Below are 15,823 nucleotides of genomic sequence, written 5' to 3' on the forward strand. Positions count from 1 at the left end.
GAAGTAGTTCGCGAGTTGTTTTTGTTGACACTTGGGCATTTAAAGATGTCATCCCGCGGCACAAAACGGAAGAAAGCCAAAGACTGTCCGGGGCAGAAGAAGATTACTTCTTTCTTTTTCAATGTTGACAGACAATTTGTTACAATTTCCCTCTCAGATAGCCTCAGAATGTCCCATTGGAGCATTTTTCAAAGGCTTTGCACGGTGGGGGGACAACCGGTACCATCCCCCCCCCCCCCCCCCCCCCCCCCCCCCCCCCCCCCCGCTTCGCTCCCTCGCCATGGTGAGCGTCCTCATACTAAATTTTTCTAGAAAAAACCCTGGGAATTAAAATGGATTTTTGGAGGGTTAGCACCGTTTGATTTACACAACATGCCTACAACTTTTAAAGTTCAAAATTGTTGTTTTTATTATGGCACAAACAATAATTAAGATGAAAAAAACAGAAATCTGGAGTGTGCATAGGTATTCACCCCCTTTCATATGAAACCCCTAAATAAGAGCTGTCCATAGGACCACTTTAAGCTATACACTCCACAGAGTGGGGCTTTATGGAAGAGTGGCCAGAAAAAAAGCCATTGCTTAAAGAAAAAAAATTAGAAAACCCATTTGGAGTTTGCCCAACAGCATGTGGCCGACTCCCCAAACACATGGAAGAAGATTGTCTGGTCAGATGAGACTAAAATTGAACTTTTTGCCCGTCATGGGAAACACAATGTGTGGTGCAAACCCAACACTTCCCATCACCCTGAGAACACCATTCCTACAGTGAAACATGGTGGTGGCACCAGGACTGAAGGAAAGATGGATGGCACTAAATACAGGGCAATTCTGGAGGAAAACCTGTTTGAGTCAGCCAGAGGTTTGAGACTGGGACAAAGGTTCATGGTCCAGCAGGACAATGACCCTAAACATGCTGCTAAAGCTGCACTGGAGTGGTTTAAAGGGAAACATTTAAATGTCTTGGAACGGCCTAATCAAAGCCCAGACCTCAATCCAATTGAGAATCTGTGGCATAACTTGAAGATTGCTGTCCACCAACACAACCCATCTAACTTGAAGGAGTTGGAGCAGTTTTGCCTTGAGGAATGGGCAAAAATCCCAGGGGCTAGATGTGCTAAGCTAATAGAAACATACCCCAAGAGACTTGCAGCTGTAATTGCAGCATAAGGTGGCTCTACAAAGTATTGACTTTGGGGGTGAATACCTATGCACACTCCAGACTTCTGTTTTTTTTTTTAAATCTTAATTATTGTTTGTGTCACAAAAAAAAATTGCACTTTTAAAGTTGTAGGTATGTTGTGTAAATCAAATGGTGCCAATGCCCCAAAAATCCATTTTAATTCCAGCTTGTAATGTGACAAAACATGTCACTATAGACCCCTTCGCATGTTTGTAAACAAACCGACCGTTGCCAGGATGCGCACGCAGCCTGGACTCCGAAACAATGGCGCTGCCCATAGACCGGCATTATGAGCTGTCAGATTATGCCAAACAATTGTCGTTACAAGATTGAGAATGCTACATAAATAAGTTAACTCTAACAAGTGGACATCGCCTACCAGATCCGCATTTAATTAAAGAGTGGACGGACGATGTTAGTAAGTTCCCTGGTATACAATGGCCAGATATATACTCGTACCTTATTGACCAGACTTCAGTGTACACCCACGAAAAACTTCGTGCCTACAAGTCTTTAGACGCATATGATTGTGCGGGCATGTACAACTTGATTAACAATGGGACATTCATATTCATTTTGTTTTAATCAAATTATGCCAGTGATGTGATGGCAATGTGGCTTTAGCTACAACAGCAAATCCCAACACTAAACAGCAATTTGCAGGAGGGAATGGCATGAAAGGAATGATAGTGTAAAGAGTGCAGCTAAGAGAAATCAGAGCTGCGTAAAAAGCGAGAGGCAGAGAGCAGAAATGAAACTGAACGGGGCGGGAGCTAGGTTAGAGCAGTCAACGTAAGTTGGCATTTAGAGTGAGGGCACACAATTTTACCTTTCCATCCTTGCTTTAAAATTGTGATTTTCGGCATACACAAATAATGATGGCACAAAATCTGGACTGCTTGAGTCAAGTGAGACCTCTCCTACAAACAAAATTGCATGCAAAGCTAAGTTAACATGCTAACAATATTCATTACATTGTGTAACTATGACCCAGTTAATCAGACAAACGTTACCAAAGTATTTTGCTACATCAATAAACGAAGACTAGAACGAATAAAAAAGAAAGATTTAATAAATAGCCTGATCTTACCTGTGATGAAGCGGGCGCCGCAAACCCGCGCATTTTTGATGGTGCTTTCATCCCAGTCTACACGTTTGATGGCTTGTAGTCATAGACGTCAGTGACTTTTTTTTTTTGGGAATGGGTGAGATCCTGCTGGAATTCTGTACATTTTAACCCCATCACTGCTACGATTCTGACACCCGACAACACAACAACTAGGCATCGCTGAGTCTTTTTTGAGTCCAGGCTGCGCGCGCAATTTCCTCTTGCGTATGAATGACGTTTACTGCGAAGGGGTCTATATGTGAATACAAAAGGTAGCAAAATAAATAGTAGCTGTGTGCAGTTGTAGTGTCTGAGTCGTCCTCTATAGACATATGAGAGGATAAAAAGCAGATGAAGCAGCAGTACAAAGTAGCATTTCAACATTTAACATGTAAGATGCAGTCGTATGTGCAGTGTTCAATAAATATGATCAATATTTAAATTTTTTTTTGCCGAAGGCGAGGGGAATAACGGTGAATAATAACGGAGACGAAGTTGAGGTTATTATTCACTGATATTCACTGAGCCTGAGGCGGATAATTGTTTTCGTATAAATACACAGGTGATTTTATTTAAAAAAATCGTATTAAAAAAATTATTTCAAACTTCAAAAGTGGCATGCAAATGTAATAATGGTGCTTGTGTCACTTATCTAGTTTTAGACCAAACTTCGTAGTATCTTTCATGCGTTTAGGAACAGCATTTTCTTACATAATTTGTAATTCATCTTCACTTACCGTGACGAAGTGATTGGCCGCCGTTTTGCCGAGTTACTCGAGGTGATTATCAAGAAATAGTCCGAATTTCACAACCGATCAGCACGCAATTTTCTATAATCACCTGCATATTTATACTAAATCCATATCTTGAACACTGACAGTATTTAGTCCTTAGTGGCAGTAAAGTGGTAATAGTGCCCTTAAGAAATATTGCAACATGCCCAAAACTGACAGAAACAAGAGAAGAGATTGTCCTTGAGCTGTCAGTGAGGTGACTGAGTGTTGGAGCTAGTGGAGGCGTGAGTGATAGAGTGGAAGAAGGAGTAGTGACTGGATTATCATTTATTCAGGATCCCGATGGCCTGCAGGTAGAAACTGTTCTTCAGCCTGGTTCTGTACTGAATGTCGCGGTACTGTCTGCCTGATGGTAGTCTGCGAAACAGTCCATGTGCTGGGTGATTGTGGTCTGTGCTGGGTGATTGTGGTCTGTGATGATTTTGAAAGCCTTTCTTGGACATTGCCATTGTGGAGGGAGCAGCTGCCAAACCAGACAGTCTTGCACCCAGTCAGGATGCTGTCTATGGTGTATTTGTAGAAGTTGGTCAGGATTTTGGGGCAGGAGCCTCAAAAGTTGCTGAGTGTGCTTAGCAACACAGTCGTTAGCGAACAGGGAGTACAGGAGGAGGCTGAGAACACATCCCTGTGGAGTTCCTGTGTTCAGAGATAGTGTCAAGGACACGTAGTCACTGATTTTCACCAGTTGGGGTCAGCTCATTTGAAAGTCCAAATTCCACAGAAGAATGTTCAATCCCAAATAAGCTTTGCAATGAGTTTGGCTGGAATGATGGTGTTAAAAGAATGAGCTGTAGTTGATGAATAGCATTCCCATTCTTATCCAGGTGTGTGAGAGCACTGTGCATCGCCAGACCAATGGCATCGTCCATTGATTTGTTTTCATGGTATGCCAATTGGAGAAGATCCATGGTGGCTGGAAGAGAGGAACAGATGTAGAGGTCATTCAGTGATAGTCATTTGGCTGCAGACATCTTAGTGATAGCAGTGGTGGTTTTCTTGAAGCATGTGGGAATCACAGACCGTTTTAGAGAGAAATTAAAGATCTCACTTATAGCAGCTATAAAGAGTCATGTCCATAGAAGCCTCTTTCTTGAAGTTTGTAACATGAAAAAACACAGCGTGTCGTCTTCTGCTTCCTCTTCTTCTTTTGGCTTCTTCTTTCCACAACGTTTAATGTCCCTCCATCTCCCCCTGTCCTCTGTATCATTTTCTGTAGCATCAACTGTCCTCATGTCCTCCTTCACCACATCCACAAATCTCATCTTTGGTCTTCCTCTTTTCCTTCTCCCCAGCAACTCCACCTCCAGCATTCTTTTCCCAATATACCCTGGATCTCTCCTCTGTACATGTCCAAGCCATCTCAATCTCGCCTCTTTCGCTTTGTCTCCAAGCCGTCCTACATGCTCTTCTTTTTCGTTTAACATCCTTTTGTTCCCATATTTCATGGGGTTGGATGAGCTATGAGCGTTCTCCATCTCAGTCTGTTATAGACCGTCTCTTCTTCGAGGTTAAGTTCCCTCAGATCTTCCTCTATACACTTCCATGTTTTCAGGGGCCTTCCTCGGGGGCGCCTTCCATCAGTTACAGCTTCTGCTGCTCTCCATACCACACTACTCTCTTCTTTTCTTTTGATATGCCCAAACCATCTCAAATGTTGTCTTCTCATTAAATTCTGTATGCTTTCTACTTGACATCTTTCTATCACTTCCTCACTTGATATTCCCTCTTCCCAGTGTATATTTGCCATATATTGGAGCATCCGGCAATCACATCTCTTCACCATGTTTTCAAGGTTCCTAGTCATCGGCCATGTCTCTGCTCCGTATATAAGTACAGGCCTAATGCATGCTCAGTACGTTTGTACTCTACTTTTTAGGGGAATTCCTTGATTCGTCAAAAGACTAAGCACTGTCCCTCTAATATTCTTGTTTCTAATCCTGTCCAACTTTGTCACTCCCAATGAAAATCTCAACATCTTCAACTCCGCTACCTCCAGTTCAGCTTCCTGTCTTTTTGTCAGTGCTGCTGTCTTGCACACTTCCCCTTTCACTCTGGCTGGCAACCTTCTGTCACAAATCTCTCCTGACCCTCTGCTCCATCCATTCCAACCTGCTTGCACTCTCTTCACTTCTCTTCCACACTCGCCATTACTTTGGACAGTTGACCCCAGATATTTGAACTTATCTGCTTTGACCACCTCTGTTCCTCGTAGTTGTACCATTCCACTGTCCTCACCTTCATTCATGCACATGTATTCTGTCTTGCTCCTACTGACTTTCTCTAGTGCATATTTCCATGTCTCGAAGTTTTCTTCCACCTGTTCTCACTACAGATCACAATATCATCTGCAAACATCATTGTCCATGGGACCTCTTGCCTGCTGTCATCTATCAACCTGTCCATTATCATTGCAAACAGGAAAGGGCTTAGGGCCGAGCCCCGGTGCAGTCTAACGTCCACCTTAAATGCCTCCGTCATTCCCACTGCACATCTCACTGCTGTCATGCTGTCCTCATACATATCCAGCACCAATCTCACATACTTCTCCGCCACTCCTGATTTCCTCATGCAGTACTACAACTCCTCTCTCGGCACCCTGTCATATGGCTTCTCTAAATCCACAAACACATAATACAGCTCCTTCTGGCCATCTCTATACTTTTCCATCAACATTCTCAAAGCAAATATTGCATCTCTGGTACTCTTTTTCCTGGCATGAAACCATATTGCTGCTCACATATATCTCTACCTCTCCTCTTAGCCTAGCTTCCACTACTCTTTCTCATAACTTCATGCTGGGGCTGGTCAACTTTATGCCTTTATAGTTACTGCAGCACTGGACATCACTCTTGTTCTTGAATTTTGGTACCAGTATACTACTTCTCCACTCCTCGTCATGTTATGAAGAAACCAGAAAAACCTTCTGTCCTGAAGACTTTCCTGTGGTTGCCTGATTATTACCTCTGCCAAATTTGTTGGAGGAAGTTACAGTATGTTTACACCTCTGTTTGTTTGGCTTTTCCCAATGTAACTCAGTCATGAATGGATTTTAATGAAATTCTGAGGAAAGGTGGGCCATGGGCCAAGGAATCCTGATTTAAACAGCGCTGTGGTATAAAGAAATTTATAACAAAAATTCTATACGCTATCACAAAAATTGGCGGCACGGTGGTGTAATGGTTAGGACTGTTGCCTCACAGCAAGAAGGTTCTGGGTTCGAGCCCAGTGATCAACAGGGGCCTTTCTGTGTGAAGTTTGCATGTTCTCCCCGTGTCCGCGTGGGTTTCCTCCGGGAGCTCCGGTTTCTCCCACAGTCCAAAGACATGCAGGTTAGGTTAACTGGTGGCTCTAAATTGTCCATAGGTGTAAATGTGTGTGTGAATAGTTGAGAGGAGAAAACCTGTATAATAATCCAGTAGAAGGCAATGGGAAGCCACTTCTGTAATGTATCCTAGAGACTTTGATGGCTGAAGCCATCAGATCGGCCACGTCACTATAGTGATATGTCAAAATGGTTGGATGGATAACAAAAATTCACCCACGAAGTAGGGATCGACCGATATGTTTTTTCAGGGCTGATACCGATACCGATTATTATGGAATTGGGATGCCGATAACCGATATGTGCAACCGATAAATGTAAACATTATAAGTCACATGAAATTAAACATAGCACACACTGACACAGACCTTCATATCCATGAAATGTATGTTTAATTGTAAAATTGAACATGAAATTTTGTGCAGGGAGATGCCAGCAGCATTTGTACAATAAAGTCAAACATTAGTTAGAATAAAATGAGAAATAAAATAATAATAAAATAAATATTCACCAATAAAAAAAATAAATCACTCCCTACTATATTACAGCTCACCATTTTCTGTGGAAAATAAATGAAAATACACTCTGGATTCTTTTACACTAAGAACTAAGTAAGACTTACCAACTTCAAGTAGTTTTTAAATAACAAATCAAGTGTAGGGAGCTGCCTGCAGCATTTTTTAAAAAGTAAAATCAAACATAAAGTAGGCTATCACTCCCTATTAGGAGCGGCTGCTCCTTTAAGAGTATATCGCTTTCCGAATCAGAAGCGCTAGCGAGGAGAATCACTTGCGCAAGAATTATAAATACTAGTCACACCTGGCTTGTTTAAATGTTCAAATAGCGCTTTATAAAGTTACCTAACATACAAGTGCAGTGCGCTTTCTGAGCACGAGTCACGCCATGAAGTTTACTCATCACCATAACAAATAGCCCAGTAGGCTTGCGCTAGCCTACAGAACACAAACATTACGTTTTATTTTATCTTCCCTTGACCACCTCTCTGTATGGCTGTCATTCTACTGTTCGAGTAGAACTACTGACACATTCACAACGTTTCCAGACGGGGATTTAAAAATGACTGCAGCCTACGTTATGCTGTTTCAGCAAGACTAGTTGGTTGTAGGCTAATTCAGGTGCTTCCTTCCGTAGGCTAAGTTTGCCTGGCTACACAGATGCAAATGGACAATTTTAACGAGTAGTAGATGAAGAATGTAAACATATAATGATGTTGTGCTTTTGCAACTTGTGTGTTTGTGACTTATTGCGGCAAAAGCAGCGTGTCCTTACCTTGATACAGGCGCCTTGAAACAGTTCAGAGTGTTTAGCTGCGCGTGTTGATTGGCTATATCTCTTGTGCCAAACAAATCAGATATTGTGGTGGGCGGGACCGTGTTCTTGAACTCAGAGAGGCGAGTGCAGGAAAGGACGTGCAGTGACAGTCGCGTTAGGAACGAAATGGCTGCAAAAAGGCATGTTATCGGCATATCGGTGGAAATTATGGCCGATACCGATAACCCTAAAAATGCAGAATATCGGCCCGATATATCGGCCAGGCCGATTATCGGTCGACCCCTACCACAAAGTACATTTTATCCTCTCTTGTTCCAGGCACATGTAGTATTAAACCCTATCTTAGTTTATCCTAAGTTAGTTTCACCAGAGTGGAAGCTAATGAGCAGATGTACAGAGTACAAGGTCATTCGCAGAGTACAGTGGTGCTTGAAAGTTTGTGAACCCTTTAGGATTTTCTATATACGGTATATGACCTAAAACATCATCAGATTTTCACACAAGTCCTAAAAGTAGATAAAGAGAACCCACTTAAACGAGACAAAAATATTATACTTGGTCATTTATTTATTGAGGAAAATGATCCAATATTACATATCTGTGAGTGGCAAAAGTATGTGAACCTTTGCTTTCAGTATCTGGTGTGACCCCCTTGTGCAGCAATAACTGCAACTAAACGTTTCCAGTAACTGTTGATCAGTCCTGCACACTGGCTTGGAGGAATTTTAGCCCATTCCTCTGTGCAGAACAGCTTCAACTCTGGGATGTTGGTGGGTTTCCTCACATGAGCTGCTCGCTTCAGGTCCTTCCACAACATTTCAATTGGATTAAGGTCAAGACTTTGACTTGGCTATTGCAAAACATTAACTTTTTTTTATTTTTCTTTAACCATTCTTTGGTAGAACGACTTGTGTGCTTAGGGTCGTTGTCTGGCCCAAACCATGATACTACCACCACCATGTTTCACAGATGGGATAAGGTTCTTATGCTGGAATGCAGTGTTTTTCCTTTCTCCAAACATAACACTTTTCTCATTCAAGCCAAAAAGTTCTATTTTGGTCTCATCCGTCCACAAAACATTTTTCCAATAGCCTTCTGGCTTGTCCACGCGATCTTTAGCAAACTGCAGATGAGCAGCAATGTTCTTTTTCGAGAGCAGTGGCTTTCTCCTTGCAACCCTGCCATGCACACCATTGTTGTTCAGTGTTCTCCTGATGGTGGACTCATGAACATGAACATTAGCCAATGTGAGAGAGGCCTTCAGTTGCTTAGAAGTTACCTTGGGGTCCTTTGTGACCTCGTCGGCTATTACACGCCTTGCTCTTGGAGTGACCTTTGTTGGTCGACCACTCCTGGGGAGGGAAACAATGGTCTTGAATTTCTTCCATTTGTACACAATCTGTCTGACTGTGGATTGGTGGAGTCCAAACTCTTTAGAGATGGTTTTGTAGCCTTTTCCAGCCTGATGAGCATCAACAATGCTTTTTCTGAGGTCCTCAGAAATCTCCTTTGCTCATGCCATGATACACTTCCACAAACATGTGTTGTGACGATCAGACTTTGATAGATCCCTGTTCTTTAAATAAAACAGGGTGCCCACTCACACCTGATTGTCATCCCATTGATTGAAAATACCTGACTCTAATTTCACCTTCAAATTAACTGCTAATCCTAGAGGTTCACATACTTTTGCCCCTCACAGATATGTAATATTGGATCATTATCCTCAATAAATAAATGACGAAGTATAATATTTTTGTCTCATTTGTTTAACTGGGTTCTCTTTATCTACTTTTAGGACTTGTGTGAAAATCTGATGTTTTAGGTCATATTTATGCAGAAATACAGAAAATTCTCAAGGGTTCACAAACTTTCAAGCACCACTGTACAGCAATGCAAACAGTGCTTTCACAGCCTAGTTTCTAACAGTGTCTCTTCTTTGCCAGATGAACAAGTGAAGAAAAGGCATCACTCTAGCAGCTCAGTGAGTGAGGCAGACAGGAATGAAATCTGCCTCTTCTTCGTGCGCAAGGGATGCAGTTTCAAAGGTATCAACCCTTAACAATTCACTAAGTGTCTCAAAAATCAAAATATTACTTCATACTCAGGCGTTCAGTTCCAAATTTATCACAGCTGCAGGTCAGATTACACTTATAAATCTTTTACTTCATTGAAATTTGACCATAATCTAGAAATCTGGTAACTGTCCATTAAACTGATCTTGTTTTTAATGATCACGGGACCAATTTTTTTTTTTTTTTTTTATCTCTCTGTTAGAGAAATGTGTCCGTGTTCATCATGATCTGCCTTATAAATGGGAGATTCTGGATAAAGATGGAGTAACATGGAAACACTTGCCCAATGAAGATGATGTTGAGAGGGCCTACTGTAATCCAGCTAATGACAAAAGGTATTTCATATAACTATTAGGGTGCATCAGTTGCCCCCTAAAAATGAAAAGTTCCTCCGATCGTGATGCATTTTTGTTTTTATGTTCCTTTTAGTAAGAGAACACACCGGGTGAAATTTTTTGACAAAATTCAAAAGTTTAATGGTGGCACCAGCCAGGAGCTCAAAGTTTTGGAAAAAGCTGCTATTTTATGACTTTTGTGACAAAATTTCGATCACTTTTCATGAAACATTATGGCACCTTATAGAGTATACCAAATATCTTTAGAGACACATTTTTAGTACATATTCTAAATATAATTATCAAGCACAGTTTGAGTTTTAGCTGTTCATTGAATCATTGTTCAACTACTTTTAAACAATACAAATGTATTATGAATCACATTAATGCTTCTCAACCCCTTGCAAAGGTTCTTAACATGATCTCTGGGTCACAAGAAATCAATAAATGGAGTCCAACATTGTGATTCAAACCTTATGCGAAAACATAAAATAAGCGTTTTTTGGCAAAAAATGAACCTCATGGTGCCACCATTAGACTTTTGAATATGGTCAAAACATTTTACAGGATGTCTTTATTGGTGAAAAGGAACACCCAAACAAAAATGCATCAGATTTTATGAAAGTGAGGGCAACTGATGCACCCTAATAATTATATGTGCTGCACGTCACATCTGCAACATTTAAGTTATTCCATGAAATCGAGTCGTACATGAGCTGACTGCGGCTATAAGTCATGTACGATGAGATTGAGTGGAATAACTGTTTTATTCTATCCACATTCACTGGATTTTGAGAAACAGAGCATTTTTACTTTCATTTTTTTGCAAATTTGATAACTTGTATACAAAACAGCCGACAAAGTCATTTCCACTTAGAATGGAAGCAAACCGGCGAAATGACAGGAACAATTTGTGAAAAATGCTATAATAATAATAATAATAATAATAATAATAATTCTTGAAAAATTAAAAATGATGTTATTACCATCAAGTACTTTCATTCCATTGCTTTTTTTTTTGTATTTTTGGGGGTTTTGTTTTCAAGTAGTTTTTATTTCGTCCTTGGTTGGTTCAGCAACACACTGCCATTTTGTTTTTCTCTACTCACGGTATATGAGCTGACAGCCTAGTCGTAGAGTAGCCAATCAGAGCACGTACAGTGCCTTGAAAAAGTATTCATACGCCTTGAACTTTTTCACATTTTTCCACCTTACAACCACGAACTTAAAAGTTTTTAATTGATATTTTGGGTGATAGACCAACACAGAGTAGCACATAATTGTGAAGTGAAACGAAAATGATAAATGGTCTTCAAAATTTTAAACAAATAAAAATCTGAAAAATGTGGTGTGCATTAGTATTCAGGCCCCCCCCCGTACTCTGATACCTCTAAATACAATCCAGTGCAATCAATTGCCTTCAGAAGTCATCTACCGGTAATTAGTTAATAGAGTCCTACTGTGTGTAATTTACTCTCAGCATAAATACACTTGTTCTGTGAAGGCCTCAGTGGTTTGTTAGAGAACACTGAAGAACAAACAGCATCATGAAGACCAAAGAACTCACCAGACAGGTCAGGGATAAAGTTCTGGAGAAGTTTAAAGCAGGGTTAGGTTATTAAAAAAAAATCCCAAGCTCTGAACATCTCAAGAAGCACTGTTCAATCCATCATTCAAAAATGGAAAAAGTATGGCACAACTGCAAACCTACCAAGACATGGCCGTCCACCTAAACTGACAGAGTGAGCAAGGAGAGCACTGGTCAGAGAAGCAGCCAAGAGGCCCATGATCACTCTGGAGGAGCTGCAGAAATCCACAGCTCAGGTGGGAGAATCTGTGCACAGGACAACTATAAGTCGTACACTCCACAAATCTGGCCCTTTGGGAAGAGTAGCAAGAAGAAAGCCATTGTTGAAAGACAGGCGTAAGAAGTCCCGTTTGCCAGAAGCCATGTAGGGGACACAGCAAACATGTGGAAGAAGGTGCTTTGGTCAGATGAGACCAAAGTTGAACTTTTTGTCCTAAATGCAAAGCGCTATGTGTGACGGAAAACTAACACTGCTCATCACCCTGCACACACCATCCCCACTGTGAAACATGGTGGTGGCAGCATCATGCTATGGGGATGCTTTTCTTCAGCAGGGACAGGGAAGCTGGTCAGAGTTGATGGGAAGATGGATGGAGCTAAATACAGGGCAATCCTGGAAGAAAACCTGTTGGAGGCTGCAAAAGACTTGAGACTGGGAAGGAGATTCACCTTCCAGCAAGACAGTGACCCTAAACATACAGCCGGAGCTACAGAGGAATGGTTTAGATCAAAGAATATTCATGTGTTAGAATGGCCCAGTCAAAGTCCAGACCTAAATCCCATTGAGCATCTGTGGCAAGACTTGAAAATCGCTGTTCACAGACGCTCTCCATCCAATCTGGCTGAGCTTGAGCTATTTTGCAAAGAAGAATGGGCAAAAATTTCAGTGTCTAGATGTGCAAAGCTGGTAGAGACATACCACAAAAGACTTGCAGCTGTAATTGCAGCAAAAGGTGGCTCTACAAAGTATTGACGCAGGGGGGCTGAATACTAATGCACACCACATTTTTCAGATTTTTATTTGTTTAAAATTTTGAAGACCATTTTATCATTTTCGTTTCACTTCACAATTATGTGCTACTCTGTGTTGGTCTATCACATAAAATCTCAATTAAAAACTTTTAAGTTCGTGGTTGTAAGGTGGAAAAATGTGAAAAAGTTCAAGGGGTATGAATAGTTTTTCAAGGCACTGTATTTGCTCATATCCAGTGACTGTGGATAGAATAAAATCACGTATTCTCCTTTCACCTGAAAATATGCCGTAGGGTACCGTTGTATAATATGAGCTGAGCCAGGACATTGATCGGATGGTCAAACTTGGTCACACAGATGTCCTGATTGATGTCTCTGGCCAGAATCGTTTCTCTACTTGCAAAAGCAGAAAGCTACTAGTGAATGCCACTCATTTGCTGCAGATTTATATCAATCAAATTCAAGGGCAGCACAGTGGCGCTTCACAGTTCCAGGTTCCCTGGTTCAATCCTGAGCTCCGGTTACAGTCTTTCTGGAGTTTGGTGCATGTTCTGCCCAAGTCCATATGGGTGTCTTCAGGTTCTCTTGTTTCTTCCTACCTGCAAAAAATACCAGTATGTGGATTGGATATGCTAAATTGCACCTAGGCGTGTGTGTGTGTGTGAGATGCGGACTTGCATCCTACTCAGGGTGTGTTCATTGTTCCCTGGATAGGCTTACTGAAGATGAATAAATTTATTCAATTTAGATTAATTTTTACTTATTTACCCATTGTGGAATTGTTCTTTTTGTGATAGAAGCATGAAATTTGGCACACTAGCTTAAGTTGATGTATATAATAATTTGAGGTATGGGGGCATTTGATTCATTGTGGTTGCAAGAAAGGGTGTTCGGGTCGATATAAATGTATGGCTAATCTTCAGTGTACAGCGTTATGCTTCTGTAGTGGGGATTGTAATCAGTAATGACGAGAGGTATTTTTTCAATATTTTGCTATAACATGATCATAATCCATATTAACAGCTAAAACTTTGAACTGCAAAAATGCTCTTCTGGCAGCCTTATTTACTTAATACTGTACCCCTATGTCATGTGACTTGTCATGTGACTAACCATGTGATACCCGTGAGACCAAGAAATTATCTCAGTGTCTGAAATCACTCCCTACTCACTATATAGGGCACTGTATAGTGAGGACGCCATTTTGTAGTGCTGTCCGAAACCTTAGTGAGGATTATTTACACCCTACAGTAGTGCTTGAAAGTTTGTGAATCTTTTAGAATTTTCTATATTTCTGAATAAATATGACCTAAAACATCATCAGATTTTCACACAAGTCCTAAAAATAGATAAAGAGAACCCAGTTAAACAAATGAGACAAAAATATTATACTTGGTCATTTATTTATTGAGGAAAATGATCCAATATTACATATCTGTGAGTGGCAAAAGTATGTGAACCTTTGCTTTCAGTATCTGGTGTGACCCCCTTGTGCAGCAATAACTGCAACTAAACGTTTCCAGTAACTGTTGATCAGTCCTGCACACCGGCTTGGAGGAATTTTAGCCCATTCCTCCATACAGAACAGCTTCAACTCTGGGATGTTGGTGGGTTTCCTCACATGAACTGCTCACTTCAGGTCCTTCCACAACATTTCGATTGGATTAAGGTCAGGACTTTGACTTGGCCATTCCAAAACATTAACTTTATTCTTCTTTAAGCATTCTTTGGTAGAACGACTTGTGTGCTTAGGGTCGTTGTCTTGCTGCATGACCCACCTTCTCTTGAGATTCAGTTCATGGACAGATGTCCTGACATTTTCCTTTTGAATTGGCTGGTATAATTCAGAATTCATTGTTCCATCAATGATGGCAAGCTGTCCTGGCCCAGATGCAGCAAAACAGGCCCAAACCATGATACTACCACCACCATGTTTCACAGATGGGATAAGGTTCTTATGCTGGAATGCAGTGTTTTCCTTTCTCCAAACATAACGCTTCTCATTGAAACCAAAAAGTTCTATTTTGGTGTCATCTGTCCACAGAACATTTTTCCAATAGCCTTCACGATGTTCATGTGATCTTTAGCAAACTGCAGACGAGCAGCAATTTCTTTTTGGAGAGCAGTGGCTTTCTCCTTGCAACCCTACCATGCATACCATTGTTGTTCAGTGTTCTCCTGATGGTGGACTCATGAACATTAACATTAGCCAGTGTGAGAGAGGCCTTCAGTTGCTTAGAAGTTACCCTGGGGTCCTTTGTGACCTCGCCGACTATTATACGCCTTGCTCTTGGAGTGATCTTTGTTGGTCGACCACTCCTGGGGAGGGTAACAATGGTCTTGAATTTCCTCCGTTTGTACACAATCTGTCTGACTGTGGATTGGTGGAGTCCAAACTCTTTAGAGATGGTTTTGTAACCTTTTCCAGCCTGATGAACATCAACAACGCTTTTTCTGAGGTCCTCAGAAATCTCCTTTGTTCGTGCCATGATACACTTCCACAAGCATGTGTTGTGAAGATCAGAATTTGATAGATCCCTGTTCTTTAAATAAAACAGGGTGCCCACTCACACCTGATTGTCATCCCATTGATTGAAAACACCTGACTCTAATTTCACCTTCAAATTAACTGATAATCCTAGAGGTTCACATACTTTTGCCACTCACAGATATGTAATATTCGATCATTTTCCTCAATAAATAAATGACCGAGTATAATATTTTTGTCTCATTTGTTTAACTGGGTTCTCTTTATCTACTTTTAGGACTTGTGTGAAAATCTGATGATGTTTTAGGTCATATTTATTCAGAAATATAGAAAATTCTAAAGGGTTCACAAACTTTCAAGCACCACTGTATATAGTGCACTCAAAGTATCCCACAATGCATCAAGAAAAGTAGTGTACAACAATGGTCTCTAACCAAAGCAATACATCCCATTATGCATTGCAGTCGCACTGAAAGAAATCAAATTAAAAGTCTCAAATTTGATTTAATAAAAGGCAGCGACAAAGAAGAAAGTATTCAGCCTTGATTTAAAAAAAAAAACAAAACTGAAAGATGCAGGTACTTTGTATTGATTAATGTGGGAAATGCACTCAGTATAATATGGATTTATCACAAAAATACGTGCATGTATTTATTATTTTGAAA

The 15,823-nt window shown here is 40.7% G+C and overlaps 1 protein-coding gene across 1 annotated transcript in view; it reads left to right on the forward strand.

The window, feature by feature from the left end:
- parp12a (poly (ADP-ribose) polymerase family, member 12a) overlaps positions 1-15,823 on the forward strand; it is a 38,066-nt gene that overhangs the window by 9,025 nt on the left and 13,218 nt on the right. Inside the window, exons 4-5 of the mRNA XM_060923663.1 lie at positions 9,647-9,748; positions 9,978-10,110. Coding sequence (XP_060779646.1) covers positions 9,647-9,748; positions 9,978-10,110 — 235 coding nt within the window. The remainder of the gene's footprint in view (positions 1-9,646; positions 9,749-9,977; positions 10,111-15,823) is intronic.

The sequence above is a fragment of the Neoarius graeffei genome, chromosome 6, assembly GCF_027579695.1.
Source record: "Neoarius graeffei isolate fNeoGra1 chromosome 6, fNeoGra1.pri, whole genome shotgun sequence".
In the NCBI taxonomy this organism is placed as follows: domain Eukaryota; kingdom Metazoa; phylum Chordata; class Actinopteri; order Siluriformes; family Ariidae; genus Neoarius; species Neoarius graeffei.